The sequence below is a fragment of the Zeugodacus cucurbitae genome, chromosome 5 (assembly GCF_028554725.1).
Source record: "Zeugodacus cucurbitae isolate PBARC_wt_2022May chromosome 5, idZeuCucr1.2, whole genome shotgun sequence".
Classification (NCBI taxonomy): Eukaryota; Metazoa; Arthropoda; class Insecta; order Diptera; family Tephritidae; genus Zeugodacus; species Zeugodacus cucurbitae.
The window spans coordinates 20,548,164-20,570,395 of record NC_071670.1 but is presented as its reverse complement, the minus strand read 5'-3'; the positions used below and the strand labels follow the sequence as shown (position 1 = coordinate 20,570,395).

Here is a 22,232-nt window from a genome sequence, read left to right as displayed (position 1 = left end):
ACCCGCAGAGGAAATTGTCGCACTCGGGTTTTGTTTGGCGACTCCGTTTGAGGTTGTGGCGGGGCAGACTCCTGCAGCATGGGACAACGAATGACTCACTCCACTCACGGGTGGTGCGCCGGAACACGTCGGAAAATGATACCAGCCAGAACAAGAATTGCACTTAACCGATATAATGTTCCGACGTATTGCGGTCTGACACACAGAACAGATAGTACGAGGGACCAGGAGTTGCGTTGTGGCCCTCGTACAAAGATCGGAGCGGGATGAAGGTTGGGGATGGGTCTGACCAGACTGGGAGTCATGCTGCCTGGAGCTCCGGAGGACCGTTGAGGTTCTATCTTGGCCACTCGCAATGGGTGGTGACGCAATGCGAAACCTGGTGCTAATTGCACTGCCGTAGAGACGGTTGTCGCGGTTGTGCGTTGGCAGCTTGGGACCACCTAACTTGTGGTCCACTCCGTGTGGGTCTTAAGGCCAGAACAGGTCCATCCATTGCATGTGTTACACCCAACCGAGGTGGAGTTTGGATGGAGCCTTTTAGCGCATACGCAGCAAAATATTCACTTAGACCCGGGTTTGGCTCAACGCCAGCGCGAATCAAAAGGATAGAGAGCAACCCTGCTGCAAGGTGTTGCTCAATTGATGGCAGTTTTAAACTAGAACTTACCGATCCAGACAGGTCTGGGTCGCTGAAATAATAGCCCTTGGTCGGATCCGAAAATCCGAGTCAATCGCGGTGTAACGTAGAACCGACGGTTATGGGGATTGCTATATATAGTCATCAGTGTATTTGCCCTGTCTACTGATATGTTATATAACGATCGGCAATTATGATCAGTATCCTAGAATTCATATACAACAACCCTAAGTTTTTTGAAGCACTATGGCAAGTATTTGGCAGACTTTCTGAAATGTGTGCATTCATTTTTTTGTTGCGTCAATGTCTTACGTTTTATTTAATGAATTACGGCGTTTAAAGCCTGTCTGAAACTGTCCGTGTCCACAGTCTGGTTGGTGTATTGCTTGATGTAGCCAATCATTTTACGCGCGCTATTCAGTGATTAAACTTGCGGAGAACAAGCACAAAAATAAAGTATTTGAACTTATTTCTTTTAAAATATGCCCTATCTTTTATAATTTTTGTTTTTCCAAATGATCACTTGACGGAACGGGTCATATGTGAAAATGCTTAATGAAAATGGCCGTGGTTTCTAATATCAATAAGGTAATTGCATTTATAAAAAAAATATTAAAAATAGATACATACTTACGTTTTAAAGGGAGATTTAAGTTACTGCCTTCCCTAACTAAAAGCGTTGGCGGAACGTTTTTTAACGCTTAGCGTTAATGTCGATGCGCCATCCCTAAATAAAAGCGGCAATTTTACTTCAAATATCAAAATTTTTACTTGAATTGTTGTTGTGAAATTTTATTGTACAGAGAAACCTCGTTTTTCGCAGCCAACTTTACTTCGGAACGCTCTGTCAAAATAGAAAATTTCAACCGCTCAGCGTCGTCGTCGCGTTATTTCGGTATGCGCCATACAAATTGTATGGGCATGAGAATTTTTTGACAGTCATTTGCCGCTGCCGCTTTTTTTTAGGGAAGGCAGTTACAGTGACGGCAAAATTTTAGACCATTTTTATGTGAATTAGCCCAAAATAAACACTTAACTAAAATTGTTTTCTCGCACCGTTTACGAGATATTCGCATATATCGGACTATAATGGTTATTTTTTTTAAGCGCGGCCGATGGCCGCCGATGCAGAAAGTAGTTCTACGCGAAAGAACTTTCGATTTCCGCCACTTTTATAACCCCCGATGTTAGCTCAACCAGGGTTGTTTTTTTTTAAGCGCGTCCGAAGGCCGCCATTGCAGAAAATAATTCTACGCGAAAGAACTTGTCAATCTCTGCTGCTGTTAATGCATAACTTCAACGGTCGAAATCTCGTAAACAGTGCGAGATATCAATTTTGTGCATTTATTAAATAAAGTAACTAAAATCGTGGAGGATGGAGTCATATGTAAAAGTTCACGTAAGTGAGGAAAGTTTCTGACTGATATTCACTTAGGAGTGGCCAGGAACGATTCTTTTGCATGTGGCTCACGCAGCTCACGACTTAACGTCTTAGACCAAGTATTCTCTGGGTAGCCTACAGAGATCCGTTTGGAGGCGGGCTAAAGTGAGAAGGCGAATATAGCTTATGCGGTGTGTAGGGTTTGGGACCCATCACATAAAAACAATTAATGAATGAATAGGAAGCAGCAACCTCGGATAAGGAACCGCAATTTTGATGACGACCACAGCAAACGTATAAAGGACTACGAATTAAGGCCATGCACCTGGAATGTCCGGACCCTTAATTGGGAAGGTGCTTCTGCCCAGCTGGTTAATGTCCTCGTAAGAGTAAAGGCTTACATCACCGCCATACAAGAAGTGCGATGGACGGGACAAGGACGGAAGAAGGTGGGTCCTTGTGACATCTACTACAGCGGCCATAAATTTGGTGTCCTGGCATTCACCCCGGTGGAACGTCTAACCACAATCCGCATAAAAGCGATATTCTTCAACATATCGCTTATTTGCGCCCACGCCCCAATACAAGAGAAGGACGATGTGACTAAAGATACTTTCTATGAGCGCCTAGCACGCACCTACGAGCGCTTCCCTCGCCACGATGTCAAAATCATGCTTGGCGATTTCAACGCTAGGGTAGGTAAAGAAGGTGTCTTTGGCACAACAGTCGGAAAATTCAGCCTCCATGATCGACTTCGCTGGGGCCCGAAATATGGTCGTCTGTAGTACTAGATTCCAGCATAAGAAAATCCATTAAGCTACTTGGCTGTCCCCCGATCGAATCACTCGCAACGAGATTGATCATGTTGTAATAGACGGACGACATGTCCCCAGTGTTTTTAATGTGCGTACGCTCTGTGGTCCCAACATCGACTCGCCCCACTATCTTATAGCAGCTAAGATACGCACCCGACTCTGTGTAGAAAAGCGCACACGTCAACAAAAACAAGGAATGTTCGACATCGAGTAGCCGAGCGATTTTCTACTCGACTTGCACTCCTGCTCTCTGAGAGCACTCAAAAACACTCCTGTAGGACCCCCAGAGGTGATCTAGTTTTTGATGACCAGAGTATACTGCGTTCTGGAGGGAACACTTCTCCAGCCTGCAGAATGGCAGTGAAAGTACAACACCAGGAGATGGCGAACCCGATTTCCCAATCGACGACGTTGGAACAGATGCTCCGTTGCCCGACCGTGAAGAAATTGGAATGACAATTACCCGCTTGAAGAACAATAAGGCGGTAGATGGATTGCCGGCCGAGCTATTCAAATACGGCGGCGAAGAGCTGATAGGGAACATGCATCAGCTTCTTTGCGGAATATGGTCGGAGGAAAGCATGCCCGACGATTGGAATCTCAGTGTAATCTGCCCAATCCACAAAAAGGGAGACCCCACAATCGGCGCCAACTACCGTGGGATAAGCATTCTTAGCATCCCATATAAGGTCCTATCGAGCGTACTGCGTGAAAGACTGAAGCCCAGTGCCAAAAAACTGATTGGACCTTATCAGTGTAGCTTTAGACATGGAAAATCAACAACTGATCAGATAGGTCGACTTCCTAAACGTAGGTTGCAATGCATATTTACAATGCATATAGTTCCTAAAATCATACTTGAATTTTCTAGCAACGCTTAATGTTCCTAATGAGGTTGCAACTCAGTTTTAAACGCATCAGATATTCAAAGCGTGCATCAATTTTATTTGGTATGCAGAACAGACAATGGCAGAGTAAAGGTCCAGACCCAATGCTGACTGGCTTTACATGCTTTGCTGTGAGAACTGTCAAAACTGAATAGAACTATACTAGAGCATATGAAAAGAGACCAAATTGAGCTTTGCTTCAAGCGCTTGAAGTTACGAATAAATCTATGCTCTATTTGCCAGCGCTTTTGGCGCTTTTGACATTTGATATTGTAACTAGGGTTACCAGTTTGGGAAAAAAGTACAATTGATGCTACATTGGCACATAAATATTTATCACATATGCGTTTGCCAGTACAAATAATTAAAATGAATATTTAAAATATTTGATATTTGTATGTAGACATTTACAAAGAGTTTATAATAATATAACATTTAACATGAAACTATTAGCAAGTTTTGATTGACTTTCTGATTTACAAAAAATAAAGTGTGTGGCAGCAGTGATTGTGACATTATTTTGAAAGCGTTCAAAATGCTCATTTGGTCATACAAGCATTCAAAGTACGCAAAGTCAACGAAAGCAAGTAAAGCCAGCCATTGGGTCTGGACCTTAAGTCATTTTTATTTATTGTAACTAATTTAAATTGTCTTATCATTTCGTTTTATCTTATATTATAAAGAAAAATAAGTGGACATACGAGCGGAAGAAATTATTCATAACAACAAGGCTTCGCCATGAAGCAGAATTTTCCGGCAAAAAAAAGAGAAATACAATTTGGGAATCGATTTTAAGGGAAATGAGGGACGTTGACAGTTCGTTTCCATTTTCAAGAGATGAAATAGCGAGGTGTTTCCTCAACATAATGGGGACTTATAAGCGTATAAAAAAAAAGAAACAGTACTTCTGGCGAAGCAGCATCAAATTGGGAATATTTTAGTGAAATCGATGAAGTGTTTGGGAGTCGTTCTAGTATTGAAGTGCCACTAGAAATGACCGAGTATTCTATAATTTCATTGGAAAGTCCTTCCACCACTGCAACAATTGACGGAACCTACAACATCAGCTAAAAAATGACGTAATCGAATTCTTAGAGAAAGAATCCGAAAAGGAAAACGAAGCTTATAAAAATAGAAAGTGAAAGACTTGAAGTTGAAAAAGAAAAATTTAAAGAATTAAAGCAGCTACGGGCTTTATTTGAAAACCCAGGATAGTTTATAAATAATTACTATTATATAATTATAAGAAATATATAAGTATATATTTGTTATAGTTTTGAAAGTTCCTATCTTATGAAATAAAATACATTTATGTTCGTTTTATTCAAATTGTGTTTTTATACTCTCGCAACAAAGTTGCTAGAGAGTATTATAGCAACAAAGTTGCTAGAGAGTATTATAGTTTTGTTCATATAACGGTTGTTTGCAACACCCAAAACTAAACGAGTTAGATATAGGGTTATATATACCAAAGTGATCAGGGTGAAGATCGCCCACAAAATGGCGAAAACCGAAAACACATAAAGTGCCATAACTAAGCCATAAATAAAGCTATGGAAATAAAATTTGGTATGAAGGATCGCACTAGGAAGGGGCATATGTGGATGTGATTTTTTTTGGGTAGGTGGGCGTGGCCCCGCCCCCAAATAGGTTTTTTGTACATATCTCGGAAACCAATAGAGCTTTATAAACCAAACTTCCTGCAGTCGTTTTTTTATCCACTTCTTAATACAGAAGTCCAAAAATGAAAGAAATCGGATAATAACCACGCCCACCTCCCATACAAAGGTTAGGTTGAAAATTACAAAAAGTGGGTTAACTAACTAACGAAAAACGTCAGAAACACTAAATTTCACATAAGAAATGGCACATGGAAGCTGCATATGGAAGGTCAAAAACCATATCTCTGGAACTACTCGACCGATTTCAATGAAACTTGGTTTGTAATAGTTTCCTTACATCCCAATGATATGTTGTGAAAATAGGCCAAATCGCTTCACAACCACGCCTACTTCCTATATACCAGAACTTTGAAGACGATCGGAATCGTTTACATTACAATATATAATGTAAGCACTAGTGACGATATCGGTGCAGAACTTTGCTAGTATTTGTGCATATAGTGTGGCAGCCCCATTCTAAAAGTCGCCGAAATCGGACCATAGGTTTTTAAGGCACATATATCGAACACGAGGACCTCGATGCTTCTAACCTAATATTATGGTTTCCAACTTTTAATGGACTTTATACAATATAGTTATATGACGAATATGTGGGTCAAATTGTGTATTATATAATATAAATAAAGTTAAAAAAATAAATTGCGAGAGTATAAAATGTTTGGTTACACCCGAACTTAGCCCTTCCTTGCTTGTTTAGTTTAGAATTGTCGTTCAGCTTGAAAACAGCGCTGTTGGGCTTCATCTTTTTGCAATGATGGAACACTAACTTCAGATGTTTGGACCTCCTCTGTTTTGCTGACCTTCATAGATTATAATCACGTTATGTATTATCATGCACGTTAATACAATAATTTTTGGAATATGACCGAGCTGTACACCAATAAATTTTAAAATTCTGAATTTTTGTTTTAATATCCTGAACGCCTGTTCAACAAAAAATGGGTTAGTGCTTAAAATAGTGTTAAATTTGCTCCGCTGCGATATTAAAAAACCATTATCCCGTTTTGGCACCATAAGCAATGTTTCTAGCGGATAAGCTGCGTCGCCTAAGAAGTGGTGATTTGGTGGAATTTTTAATTCCCCGCTTACTAGTGATCTACGAAATGAGCTCCTTTGCCACACTGATGCGTCATGACATCGAAATTTCATATTGCTTCATATTGGAGGATGGAATCATGTGTAGAAGTTCACGCAAGTGAGGAAAGTTTTTGATTGTCACTCACTTGGGAGTGGCCAGAAACGATTCTTCTCCACATGGTTCAAGCAGCTCACGACTTCCGGTTTAGACCAAGTATCCTCTGGGTAGCCAACAGACATCCGTTTGAAGGCGAGCTAAAGTGAGAAGGCGAAGCCCGCTTATGCGGTTGTGCGTAGGGTTTGGGACCCACCACATAAAAACACCCCCCAATGAAAAATCTACGAAAGCCTCGGATGAGACACCCCCCTTTTGATGACGACCCCTGCAAACGTTTTAAGGATAATGATATAAGGGCATGCACCTGGAATGTCCGGACCCTTAATTGGGAAGGTGCCTCTGCCCAGCTGGTTGATGTCCTCATACGACTTAAGGCTGACATCACCGCCATCCAAGAAGTGCGATGGACGGGACAAGGACGGAAGAAGGTGGGTCCTTGTGACATCTACTACAGCGGCCATATAAAGGAGCGCAAATTTGGTGTTGGATTTGTGGTGGGAGAGAGACTCCGTCGCAGAGTCCTGGCATTCACCCCGGTGGATGAACGTCTAGCCACAATCCGCATCAAAGCGAGGTTCTTCAACATATCGCTGATTTGCGCCCACGCCCCAACGGAAGAGAAGGACGATGTGACCAAAGATGCTTTCTATGAGCGCCTAGAACGCACCTATGAGCGCTGCCCCCGCCACGATGTAAAAGTCGTGCTTGGTGATTTTAACGCCAGGGTGGGTAAAGAAGGTGTCTTTGGCACAACAGTCGGAAAATTCAGCCTCCATGACGAAACATCGCCAAACGGCCTGAGGCTGATCGACTTCGCTGGGGCCCGAAATATGGTCGTCTGTAGTACCAGATTCCAGCATAAGAAAATACATCAAGCTACTTGGCTGTCTCCTGATCGAAACACGCGGAACCAAATCGATCACGTTGTGATAGACGGAAGACATGTCTCCTGTGTTTTAGACGTGCGTACGCTCCGAGGACCAAATATAGACTCGGACCATTATCTGGTCGCAGCGAAGATACGCACCCGCCTCTGTGCAGCAAAGAATGCCCGTCAACAAACACAAGGAAGGTTCGACGTCGAAAAGCTGCAATCGCAACAGACAGCCACGAAATACTCTACTCGACTTGCACTCCTGCTCTCTGAGAGCACTCATCAGCATCTCGGTATAAGGGAACTGTGGAACGGCATCTCAAACTCACTGCGTACCGCTGCAGCCGAAACAATTGGTTTTCGGCAACGACAAAAAACAAGCTGGTACGATGAGGAGTGCCGTCTCGCAGCGGAGAGAAAACAGACTGCCTACCTCGCAACATTGCAAACGACCACAACACGTGCGGGATGGGATAGATACCGAGAGCTGAAGAGGGAAGCGAGACGCATTTGCAGACAAAAAAAGAAAGAGGCCGAAATGCGTGAGTACGAAGAGCTTGAGAAGCTGGCAGACAGAGGGAATGCTCGAAAATTTTATGAAAAAATGAAGCGACTTAACGAAGGTTTCAAGACCGGAGCATCCTCATGTAGAGACCAAGGTGGTAATCTGGTAACCGATGTCCAGGGCATACTGGGATTATGGAGGGAACACTTCTCCGACCTGCTGAATGGCAGTGAGAGTACAACACCAGGAGATGGCGAACCCGATCCCCCAATCGATGACGATGGAACAGATGTTCCATTACCCGACCATGAAGAAATTCGAATAGCAATTACCCGCTTGAAGAACAACAAAGCAGCGGGGGCCGATAGATTACCGGCAGAACTATTCAAATACGGCGGCGAAGAACTGATAAGGTGCATGCATCAGCTTCTTTGCAGAATATGGTCGGAAGAAAGCATGCCTGACGATTGGAATCTCAGTGTGTCTGCCCAATCCATAAAAAGGGAGATCCCACAATCTGCGCCAATTACCGTGGGATCAGCCTCCTAAATATCGCATACTAGGTACTATCGAGCGTATTGTGTGAAAGACTAAAGCCCACCGTCAACAAACTGATTGGAACTTATCAGTGTGGCTTTAGACCTGGAAAATCGACAACTGACCAGATATTCACCATGCGCCAAATCTTGGAAAAGACCCCAGAAAAGAGGATCGACACACACCACCTTTTTGTCGATTTTAAAGCTGCTTTCGACAGCACGAAAAGGAGTTGCCTTTACGCCGCGATGTCTGAATTTGGTATCCCCGCAAAACTAATACGGCTGTGTAAATTGACGTTGAGCAACACCAAAAGCTCCGTCATGATTGGGAAGGACCTCTCCGAGCCGTTCGATACCAAACGAGGTTTCAGACAAGGTGACTCACTATCGTGCGACTTCTTTAACCTGATGCTGGAAAAAATTATAAGAGCTGCAGAGCTAAACCGAGAAGGTACAATCTTCTACAAGAGTGTACAGCTCCTGGCGTACGCCGATGATATTGATATCATCGGAAGCAACAACCGCGCCGTTTGTTCTGCTTTTTCCCGCATGGATAAGGAGGCGAAGCGAATGGGTCTGGAGGTGAATGAGGACAAGACGAAATATCTCCTGTCATCAAACAAACAGTCGGCGCATTCGCGTCTTGGCTCCCACGTCACTGTTGACAGTCATAACTTCGAGGTCGTAGATAATTTCGTATACCTGGGAACCAGCATCAACAACACGAACAATGTCAGCCTCGAAATCCAGCGCAGAATAACTCTTGCCAACAGGTGCTACTTTGGACTGAGTAGGCAATTGAACAGTAAAGTCCTCTCTCGACGAACCAAAATCAAGCTCTACAAGTCGCTTATCATTCCCGTCCTGCTCTACGGTGCAGAAGCTTGGACGATGTCAACATCAGATGAGACGACACTAGGAGTTTTCGAGAGGAAAATTTTGCGCAAGATTTATGGTCCTCAGAACATTGGCAACGGCGAATACCGCAGACGATGGAACGATGAGCTGTACGAGTTATACGACGACATTGACATAGTTCAGCGAATAAAAAGACAGCGGCTACGCTGGCTAGGTCATGTTGTCCGAATGGACGAAAACACTCCAGCCCTGAAAGTGTTCGATGCAGTACCCGCCGGAGGAAGCCGAGGAAGGGGAAGGCCTCCACTCCGTTGGAGGGACCAGGTGGAGAGCGACCTGGTTACACTTGGGATCTCCAACTGGCGCCGAACTGCGAAGGAGAGAGACAGGTGGCGCACTATAGTCGATTCGGCTATAACCGGCTAAACGGTTGCAACGCCAATCACATACATACATGTCTAGATACATCTATCAAGTTATCGATTTCAATTGTCAATTCAAGCTTGTTCTGGTGCCATTTTCGTTACAATATGTATGCTTTCTATCGAAATAATTTTCTTTATTTTCTCTAGGGGCTTTTATACGGTTATGAGTGCAGTCTATACAACCGATTACATCTGGGAAACCACATTTAGCCTCAAACTTCCTTTGTTGCAACTGCGACAGTACTGTTTGGCCATGGTATTGTAACGGTTTTCCAAAACCTGTCGTTAACTCTGAAACTCTACCCTGAGTTCGATCATTGGAATGTCAAATAAAAGTCACACTTTAATGGCTATGCACTAAACTTTATTTCTAACTTGTTTACCCTTGACTCGACAACTCTCTCCTTAGAATTGTCTTCACTCGACAACTCTCTTATTAGAACTGTGACCTGCTGCCAGTCCGACAGCCCTGATATAGTCGATTGTAAGCGATACATCAGCACTCGAACATTCTGGCAACTACGGATATCGATGTCTAGTTACATCTGGCAAGTTATCGATTTCGATTGTCAATTCTAGTTTGTTCTGGTGCCATTTTCATTACACTGCCCTCCACCAAAGTCTGATTGTCTCGATTAGACATACTTCCAGAACCAAATGCTTAGCATTTCTTCCTTTAATCTCGTCTTCTAGGTAATTGTTGTCCTCATTAACATTCCTTTCTCCATTGGCATTAATCCTAAACCTTAAATCATTCAGTTAACGATGTCTAGATACATCTGGCAAGTTATCGATTCCGATTGTCAATTCTAGTTTGTTCTGGTGCCCTTTTCGTTACAGTAGTGGTACTCATTTAACGTTGCAATTATATAAAAATAGTAGTGGTACTCATTTAACGTTGCAATGATATAAATATAGTAAATTTGCAATATGGCAACAAATGTTAAATGAGCGCTCTTTGGCAATATTGTGGTAATATCAGCTTATTGTGAATTAATTGTAAGCATGCCATGAATGCCACTGAAAAAGGTCTCGCATATTTGCAAGATTGTCGTAAAATGAAATGCATGTAAGAATTAACAGCTGTTTTACGATATTGTAATTTTGCGATGTTGCCATACGTTTACGACGTTAAATGAGTACCACTAGTAAATTTGCAATATGGCAACATAAGTTAAATGAGCGCTCTTTGGCAATATTGTGGTAATATCAGCTTATTGTGAATTAATTGTAAGCATGCCATAAATGCCACTGAAAAAGGTCTCGCATATTTGCTAGATTGTCGTCAAATAAAATTCATGTAAAAATTAACAACTGTTTTACGATATTGTAATTTTCCGATATTGCCATACGTTTACGACGTTAAATGAGTACCACTAGTATGGATTTGTGAGACATCGAGGGGAACTTTAGTATACTATCCCAGGCTTTTGCGGATAAAATGGGCATGGTTGGAAAGAGGAAGTTCTCCAGATTAAGAATATATATATATAGCTGCAGCTGACAAAAGCACTTAAAGTTGAAAAAAGTCCAACTGTTTTCTTGAATTTTCACAATATATACTGAATATTTCATAAATATTGTGCACTTATTTTACACTTACACTTCACCACATTGTTCCTGCATTTTTATTTTATACAAATTATCACGAAAATAGCTGTAAATAAATATTTAACATTTTACATAAATCTCTTAATTTAACAATAACAAAAAGGGTTGACAAGTAATAGGTGTTGCCATATCAAATATTTTGCAAACGAATGAGAAGAATCAAAATAAATAAATAACCCAAATGCAGAAAAAAATGTCATATAAAAAGATTGTATAAAGATAATATAAAAAAGTTTATGATATTCACTCTATGTACTATAATTATTTTATTGCATCAATCAGTTTTACAAACGGATCTTCGTGTTTATTAGCTATGGTTTTCCTCCACATATACTTTATTATCAAATTTGCAAATCTTTAGGATTGTTATAATTATCTTTTATAAAGAAACGTTTGCTGACCCGCCACTAAAACTCAATGCGCTTCCGTTATTGAAAATGAAGTGTGAAATGATATACCCTCTTTGACATTATTTATTTTTGGGTTAGAACTTTTTTCTGCATTGGCGGTCTTCGCTTCAAAATAATAACCCTGGTCGAGCCAACACCGGGAGTTATCAAAGAGGGGGAAATGAAAAGTTCTTTCGCGTAGAAATAATTTCCGCATTGGCGGCCTTCGGCTTCAAAAAAATAACCCTGGTCGAGCCAACACCGGGAGTTATCAAAGAGGGGAAAATGAAAAGTTCTTTCGTGTAGAACTACTTTCCGCATTGGAGGCCTCCGGCCGCGCTTTAAGAAAATAACCTTGGTCGAGCCAACACTGGCAGTTATCAAAGAGGGGGAAATGTAAAGTTCTTTCGCAAAGAACTATTTTCTGCATTGGCGGCCTTCGACCGCGCTCTAAAAAAATAACGCTGCTCGGGCCACCACCGGGGGTTATCAAAGAAACGGAAATACCGAAAATTTTTGCATTAGTCATAACACCGTTATGGTTTATGTTTTTGGGGTATAATCCTTTTTTTCTGTTTATTTTTATTCTTTTAATTTTTGTAAAATATTTGATGTGGCAACACTGATTACTTGTCAACCTGCAACCCTTTTTGCTATTATTTAAACGAATATTTGTGTACAATATTATATATTTATTTACAGCTATTTTCGTGATAATTTTTATAAAATAAATATGCAGAAGCAATGTGGTGAAGTGTAAGTGTAAAATAAGTGCACAATATTAATAAAATATTTAGTATATATTGTGAAAATTCAAGATAAAAGTTGGACTTTTTTCAACTTTAAGTACGAAAACTACCAGCTGCAGCTATATATGTATATATTCTTAATCTGGAGAACCTCCTCTTTCAACGATACCCATTTTATAACGAAAGCCTGGGATAGTATACTAAAGCCGACCCGAAATCGATATAATCCAACTAGTTACACTCGCTACTATAGTCCAAACAGTTGAAGAAGGCACTCCAAACAAATTAGCAAGCTTCCGAAAAGTAACGGTGTTACTCATGTACCAAATATAAATAGACAACTATTTTCTAGGTGGTACAATTTCTATTCCACCAGTATTTGTTTTGGGCTCAATGCTATTTGTATATTTTTCTGAAAGTAAAATGTTAAAATAAATTTATAGAGTCAATAAAATCAAAATCCATAACGCCTATTAAATATATTGAACACAAAGACGACGACACGACACGACGTAGCGACGGCTGATCACAAATGTCGCTTTGAAGCCAGCGTCGTGAACATTTTGAAGACGGCAGCGACATATCAAACAGCAATTTCATTGTTGCCGTACTAACATCTTTCACTTCAATAAAATTTACATATTTAGTTTAAAGTGAAATTATTTACGCAAAAAATGTAAAAATTATCGATTTATTTGTTTTAAATAATCGATTGTTATTATAAGAGATATATTAAAGCTATTTTACGTTTCTACTGGCAAAATGACGTCATACTTGGGAGAACTTTGAATAATTTTACATTTCACATGTTAGTGGCAGCTCTACAGCGGTCATTGTCGTCGGCAAAATTAGAAACATTTCTAATTTGGCGACAACGACAACTACAAGCTTGTTGTCGCGTAGTCGTGCTGTTGTCAAAAAATCTGTGCCCATAAGAAATATTTTAATATTTGACAGATGTCGCTCGTCGCTTGTCGTCTTCTACGTGTTCAGCACATAAGTTTAGACAATTCGATTTCAGTGCTGCCAGTTCGTATGAAAATTTGGAAAGTTTGTTCGATTGGCTTGTCTATAGCAGTTAGCCAATCGATGACAGCTATTGTTACAGAGATGCCGTCGTCAACGAAACTGCTTCCATTTATCTCCAAAATGGATTTATTAGTCTTTATTTTTAAATCATTCTGTAGTTACGTCGATTCATGTTCCATAAAATGCATTGTCTGTGTACAATTTCGTAAAAGGGAATAATTCACTTATTTCAACTTGTTCGTAATTAATTTCAAAATTTTTATACTCATAATTTGAAATTGGAGAACTCTGCACTCAACTTGCTCGCAAAAACTGAAAGCAAGATGACTTTCAAGTTCGGGAAGTGAGAGTGAGGTAGTAAAATAGTGTATGTGGCAGCTTGAAAGCAATTTATTGAACGTGTAACATGCGGGTTAGACGAATACAGTTTCATTAAGCAATATGTTATTATCACAATTGAGATAACAATTATTGGCCGTACAGACAACAGGTATTGCTGTCAATCTAGTATATAATTATGTATTCTCTAAAACTTCATAATATATTAAAAAACGCGAGTGGAGTTAGAAAGCTATGTAGATATAAATGCAAATTGCCTGTCTTGAATGAAAAGCCAGATCCCAGAAATATAACCAAGGATTATGTGGGTCCGCCGGACAAAAAATCAAACATACGGCCTTACGTTAGAAATATTCCCAAAGATGAAACCGCTTTAGAAAAGCGGTTAAGGCATTTACAAGAGGAGGTTGAAAAATGGAATCATGAATTCTGGTCAAATCATAATACACATTTTTATCAGGTAATTAAATAATAAGCTACTAACATTTAATGTGTAGATTGTGGTGTTCGTTGATAAGAGTAGAGTATAAGAGATCGTATGGTGGTTTCTGTTAAGAAATTCCCGGTATAAAGGTAGAAATAGAGGGGCATATCCATATACAACAGCAGATTGAACCAATTTTACGGGCAACAATGTGGGAAAACTTTAGTATACCGTCCCACGATTTCGGTGTTAAAATGGATATGAGCGGATAGAGGATCTACGGATTACGAATATATATTTTGTGTCAAAATACAACCCTTTTTTATTGTACAAATAAAGAGAATAGAGCAAAAAGTTAAATGTTTATTTACAGCAAATTTTAATATAATTTGTTAAAAATAAATATGTAGAAACAAATTTGTGAAGTGTAAATATATGTAAAGTGCAAAATATATGTGAAAAATTCAATATACAGTGAGAAATAACGTGTTAAAAATTGTTAATTTTAAATCTTTAATTGCAAATATCTCGGAAACTATAAGTTTGCGGCGGCTACAATTATATATATTACTCTTTCCGTCCATCTCCATTTTAACCCCGAAATCGTGGTACGGTATACTAAAGCCGACCCAACAATGTTTCCAATTAGAATTTTGATTTTCGGTTAAACCAATGGCAACATACATGTCAAATTCGGGTAAAGAAAAATGAAATATCATACTTAGTTCACTACATTTTGGCTGTAACCATAAAAAGTGTTTGTTGATATCGCTCATTTACTTGAATAGTGTCATAACTCAAAAAACACGATTTTTGAGTTGAGTATGAAGAAATGTGCGCAATTTCATCGTCCATATTATATAAAAATAGCATTCCGATGCGTAGAAAAATAAACCGTGATATAAGAATGTACCGTTCTTAAACTTGTGAGGAAAAATTTGTGAGGTTTCTTGTGACGTATATTTTGTGAGTCTATTCTGGCTCGAACCTCATAAGAAAAAAGCTTAAAAAAGTCACCAATTGAGGTGAAAAGCATTTTGCTGTCAAACAGTTGTTTCAAAAGAAATAAATTCAAAATAAATACAAATTGATGTAAAATTTGTAAACAAATGAAGCAAATGAATTTGCGTATTTACAGTCGAAAGTTAAAAAAGCAAAAGAATTATAAAACAAGTAAGGAAGATATGGTTTTTGACCCATAAGTGGGTGGAACCAGGCCCATTTACAACTTTGTATACCATTTTGAGGGCAGCTCTTCTGTACCATCGTCACAATGAAATTTAAGGTTTCTGGTGGTTTTCTTTACTGAACTTACTGTATTTTTAGTAGTTTTCAACATAACCTTTGTATGGGAGGTGGGCGTGGTTATGACCCGATTTCCTTCATTTTTGGACGGTATAAGGTAGTACCTAAAAGAAACGACTCTAGAAAGTTTCCTTTATATAGCTTAATTAGTTTGCGAGATATGTACAAAAAACTTAGTAGTGGTCGTGGCCACGCCCAATTCCCCGAAAAAATTACTTCCAAATATGCCCCTTCCTAGAACAATCCTTTGTACCAAATTTTCGGTTATCGCCATTTTGTGGACGTGGCAGTGGTCCGATTACGCACATTTTCGAACTTAACCTTCTTATGGTGCCAAGAAATACGTCTTCCAAGTTTCATCAAGATATCTCCGGATTTGAACCTTTTTCGTCACCCTGATCATTTTTATATATATATAACCCTATATCTAACTCGTTTAGTTTTGGACTTGCAACCAACCGTTATGTGGACAAAACTATAATACTCTCGTAGCAACTTTGTTGCTAGGAACTTTGTTGCGAGAGTATAAAAATAACCTGGGTGTAAATCATCGTCTATAGAGGCTGTGCGTCAGTGTCCTTTGCTTTACAAAAATAATGCGTCCTTATCGGATCGTAGATGTGGTTGGCAGCAAATCGCTCAACAAATGAAAATGCAAGGTACGGCCATATTGCTCCAGATTCGGTTAAACACAATTATTCGATAACTGAACTTTTATAGAGGCCATTTTTTTCAAAGAACAATTCCTCCATGCTCGTTATAGCACGCAAATATTTACACATTTGTTTACATATATTGCTAAAAACCAAAACAAACACAAATATTTTTGTATTGTGATGGCTGCTTTCACACGTCACAGATATTTGAGAAAATTGTGAGCATTTGAGCTTTTGAATTTTCTCCAGCATAAGGTAATCATCACAAAATCCAAAAACCTCACAGTAGTGAGTGTGGTGATTTTTGTGAGGGCATGAGAATAGGGCTGTTAATTTTATTTCCAAAATGAACGACACATTTTGTATTACAACGATATTGGTGAAAAATTAATTAAATTTTTTATATTGCTTTTTTCAGCAAAAACGACACATTTGACTTATGACGGTGAAATTGATTTATATTTTTCACAAATAACAACATAATTCAAAGTGGTTCACATTTATGCCTACGAAAAAGCATTAGTACAGTCTATTTGGTCCATTTATGCTCAACATTGTATTTAATATATTACAGGCCACTAGATTTGTCAATAAACTGATGACATTTTTCTATATTTGCTAAATAAGAGACAATCGAAAACTTTAAATCGCTCTCCTGAAAAATCGACTTTTTTGAGTTGTGACACTATTCAAGTAAATGAGCGATATGTTTAATTTTCATTTGAAATTTCGTTTGCATTTTGTTTTGTTCGTCTCATAAGTTTGTATTTATACAGCTAGCGGAATCTTAGCAGATTATTTCACCGTTGGAACATATTAACATTAAGAGAATGGACATCGTCTTTTTCGCTTGAATTGTTTTTTTTAGCAAATAATGCTATAATATTAAGAAATTATTTATCAATTTCTTCGTCACTGCTCATTTTATTTATTTGTTTGGCACTTTTAAAAGGAAAACAAAAATTGCGAATGAAAGATGAACTGTTTATGGTTATGGCACCAATAATCGATAATAGTAAATAAAATAAAAGTTATGTGTTATAGCATCTCTAATTCTACCTTAAGTAATCAAGACTCAAGAATGATAGAAGACAAGATTACGACAGCCGTTTACAGTTAGCTTTTTTTGGGTTTTGAGTTCCTGTTGAGTGACAACTTTCACGACCCCGAACACGCGAGCAAAATAAAAAAACAAAAGAAAAATTTACAAATTGCACTGTGGTACAAAACAATAAAACCAAAACAAAGAGCTAAAGTCAAGGCTAGTGCTTAATTATTATTTAAAATGCTAAGTGAAAAATGTATTAACTTGAAAAAGAAGTCTGCAATGGCGGAATTAAACAACAATAGTACAAAAAAGTCGTATATAAAGAAGTTTTTTCACTTTTCCAACCAACAAAAAAGTTGGCAAAATGGCGAACTTTTTGTAACAAAACATATAATTTTAATTATAAATATGCGTTATTATATTGGATCATTTTATAAATGAAGATTTTAAGAATTACGTTCATTGTGATATTTTATCTGCACATTATTCAATTTGGTTCACTATGTTTCACATTTCCGTTTTCCATTTGACAATTCTTCGGTTGCCTATTCCCATTCGTATCATTCTTGATCAAGACTCTCAAATGCTGAAGACGTAGCCGACGACAAGCGACGAGCGACATCCGTCAAATATTAAAATACACGCGCTCTTAAGGGCAACAGCACGACTTCGCGACAAAATGGTTGAAGTCTTCGACGACAATGGCCACTGTAGAGCTGCCACTAATATGTGAAATGTAAAATTATTGAAAGTATGACGTTATTTTGCCAGCAGAAGCATAAAATAGCTTTTATATATCATTTATAATAACAATCGATTATTTAAAACTAATAAGTCGACCTATTTTTACATTTTTTGCCCAAATAATTTCACTTTAAACTAAATATGTAAATTTTACTGAAGTGAAAGTTTTTAGTACGGCAACAACGAAATAGCTGTTTGATATAGTGCTGAACACATAGACGACGACAAGCGACGAGCGACATCTGTCAAATATTAAAATACACGCGTTCTTATCGGCACAGATTATTAGACAACAGCACGACTTCACCACAAAAGGGTTGAAGTCTTCGCTGTCGCCAAATTAGAAATATTTCTAATTTTGACGACGACAATGGCCGCTGTAGAGCTGCCACTAATATGTGAAATGTAAAATTATTCAAAGTTTTCACGAGTATGACGTTATTTTGCCAACAGAAACGTAAAATAGCTTTGATATACCATTTATAATAACAATCGATTATTTAAAACAAGTAAATCGCCAATTTTTACAATTTTTGCACAAATAATTTCACTTTAAACTAAATATGTAAATTTTATTGAAGTGAAAGATTTTAGTACGGCAACAATGAAGTTGCTGTTTGATATGTCGCTGCCGTCTTCAAAATGTTCAAGACGCTGACTTCAAAGCGACGTTGGTAATCAGCCGTCGCTACGTCGTGTCGTGTCGTCGTCTTTGTGTTCAGCACTTATGTCGCTGCCGTCTTCAAATTTTCAAGACACTAGCTTCGAAGCGACATTTGTGATCATCGTTAGATGTTTTCGACAACTAGATTTAAGCTTTTCTTTTCAGGCAGGGATAGATAACCGCTACAACAGCAACATCAGCCGTCGCTATGTCGTCGTCTTTGTGTTCAGCACTTTACTCGTTATATTTTAAACAGAGACATATCGAAATGCATGGTAGCTGTCAATGTTTATCGATTCGACAGAGAAATATTTGTAAAATTCGTACACGATACGTCAATAGCAAAAAGTGAACAGAGGCCACAGAAAACTACCTAGTATCCTCTAGTTGCTTACCCAAATGTTTGAGTCCAGAATTCGTGATGATACAATATTGAGCAGCTTATTATTGGCGATGTTCAACTTATTGAGCCTATCATTTTTGTATTCTTATATATATAAACCAACTTGTGTATCTTGATTTTGAAATTATTTTAACCCCAAATAAATGTATCGTGAAATTTGGATCGCGATCTATATTGAATATTGATGGATTACTTCGCGACTGCTAGACGTTCAATATATATTACGTCAATATTTATTGTTAGTGTTTTCATAAGAAAAAATATTTAAAAAATTTATTTGTTTATTTTTTCGTACATTTTTTCATAAAATTTCGGAAAAAATCCTAAGAAAATCATATTTGGATATTGTTTTTGCTCCCACAACAATTCATTATATGTATCCAATATTTGAACGATATTAAAAAACCTTTTGAGTTGCATAGCTCTGGCAAAGATTCTTTATTCAACAGTATAATTCATGTTCATTTATTAGAATAAAGTTACTTTTACAATTTTGGCACTGTTGTATTTCATCAATTCGGACTTGTAAATCACAAATAATGCTACACATTCAATATTTATCTCACGATCCACGATCCGCGATCTGGATTTCAAAATATTTAAATATTTTGTGATATAGATCGTGATCCATCAATATAATTAAAATATCGCGATACAGGAAATATCACGATAAATACTGAACGTGTAGCAGGCCCCTATGACAACGAATGCAATAAAATATTTTCCTAATACATGTCAACGCATATTGTTCTTATTTTTATGCTAAAATATAAATTATTTTATAAAAACAATAATTTTAAGAATATTTTTACACATAAAAATACTATTTCTTTTAGTACTAATTAATTTACATGTATTATTTGCATGCATAAACATGTTTTCTCTACGTAGAAACTACATTGACATATAGCGATGGCTTTTTCCTTGCTACATTGGACGAATACTGGGGAAGATTCAACACTCTTCTCACTTCCTCATGGTTACTATTGTTGTTGTAATATTTTTTTTTTTTTTTAATTTTACCCATCTCTTCCAGGCAAATTTTTTGGGTTTTTATCTACTTATTGTAATATTTTAGAAAAATCTAAAAATGAAAGCTCTGAAAGTTTGCGTCCAGAGTTTTTCCAATGCAGCATATTTTATTTTTTTTGCACCTGAATAATAATGTATATAGTCCTTAGCTTAATATTAAAAATTTTGGACACATATTTTTTTATGTTTTTCTTTGAAATAATGAAAATACACCAATTGGTTAAATTTCTTTTCTTACTTAGATCTGTATTTCCAATTAGATCTGTGCAATTCAAAACATGAATATATGCCAGAATATTCCCAGAAGAACACGTGTTAGCTTTGTTTAATGTCCCGTTCATTTCTCATGAATTCGTTCTTTCAATTGTGCTTGCATTTTGCAAAGAATTCATTGACAATTGGTTTTTTGGTGTTTTTGCTTATTTGAGGTCTATCTTATGTTTTTGTTTTTACTTTTGTTGTTTTTTTAACATATTCTATTACTAGATATGTATGTCTTATAATAATACTGTAAAATAAAAATCATAAAAAACTAAACCTTTGTTAAATAAATTTAATGTCAAAGTTGATTTTTTGTATCAATTTGCATTTTGCAAAGGATTAGTTGACAAACTGTATATATTATCGATTTTTGTTATATACATACACAGATTTTGACAAATCTAATTTATTTTTTAGGAACGAGAGGAATTCATTAAAACACATGGTGCTGGAAACAATGGTGAAGTATCTGCCGACAAAATGAGTGAATTTTACAAGGCGTTTTTAGATAAGAACCGAAAAAACCATTTCCGCTATAACTTTTCATGGTATTCGAAAAACTTTGAAATGTTGAAATTAGCTTTCAGAGTTTCTCTTGAGCGCGCATTAAAACGAGTAAAAACAAAAAGATTGAAATGAGATACACTTATCTTTGTTTATATATGTATATTTTATTATTTGTTGTTCATTGAATTAAATTAAGTTATGTCAATATCCAGTGCTATAAATAATTATGAAAATAATTATTGACTTTTTATGTACAAGGAACTATATTTTTAAGAATTATACAATTACAGTGGAACTTCTGTAAATCGAACTTTTAAATTGGCAATAGCAGTCAAATATCTTACAAATTTCTTTCCATAAATCGAATCGATCTTTTCCACCAGGGCATAATACAAAATGTAAAATTTCACTATCAAGGAAGAATTTTAAAGGAGTCCCTATATTCGTATGGAGGCGAACACAAAATATATTTCACTTATACATAGATTTCATAAATTGTGTAACAAAGGCATGAGATACAGACGCAAAACAGCAAAGTGCAACAAACAAAATTACAGAATACATGTTTTAATGTATTTAAATAATACTTTTTGCGAAGTAAATAACTCAAACTGTGGGTAAATCTATTTTATATTCTACAGCTTTTTGAAAAATTTGTTTTAATGAAAATTTCTATAACTCGAAGTTTTTTTGTGGATTATGGTGATTCGAGTTAGAGAAGTTCCACTGCACGAAATGCACGAACAATGTATTTTAAACACTACAGAGTGCCTATAATTATGCAAAAAATACGAAAATATCGAATGTGTATTCAAAAAGTTTATGCATTTTGCGTTCGAAGATGTTACGTTGAAAACGTTGTTACATTTGTTCTATCGGTGATTGAGTTGCCTTGTACCGAAATCATTCAGTGATTAGTTACTTGATGTCTAGACGGGGTCGGACCTCAGGGAAAGGGAAACATTTTAGGATACAGGGCCCAGAAAGGGGTTATGTTCTTTAACTGGTTTCTTCAAGAGGAATCCTTTAATTGCCCGGAGTGTGACATTGTGTGGATTCTGGATCAGGAATTATAAGCTGCGTATGCATCAAAAGAGACGTATCCGCCATTATATGGGACAACCGTTTTTCGTCAACTTTAAGAAATATAAACTTTTTTTCCAGATATAATAGAGGTTTTATAATCCCGACTATAGTTCTAAGAATGTTATGTGTTTAATTTATTACTGAAGATATACGAAATGGCATTAACCTAATGAAATTTTGCAAT

General features: G+C 37.4%; 1 protein-coding gene across 1 annotated transcript; it reads left to right on the top strand.

Moving 5' to 3' along the window:
* The first annotated feature begins 14,041 nt into the window (after positions 1-14,041).
* Positions 14,042-21,100, top strand: LOC105215024 (COA8 family protein CG14806, mitochondrial). The gene is made up of 2 exons (XM_011188758.3): positions 14,042-14,378; positions 20,873-21,100. The coding sequence occupies exons 1-2, from the start codon at positions 14,097-14,099 to the stop codon at positions 21,092-21,094; spliced, it is 504 nt and encodes a 167-aa protein (XP_011187060.1). The 5' UTR covers positions 14,042-14,096; the 3' UTR covers positions 21,095-21,100.
* The last annotated feature ends 1,132 nt before the right edge of the window (positions 21,101-22,232 follow it).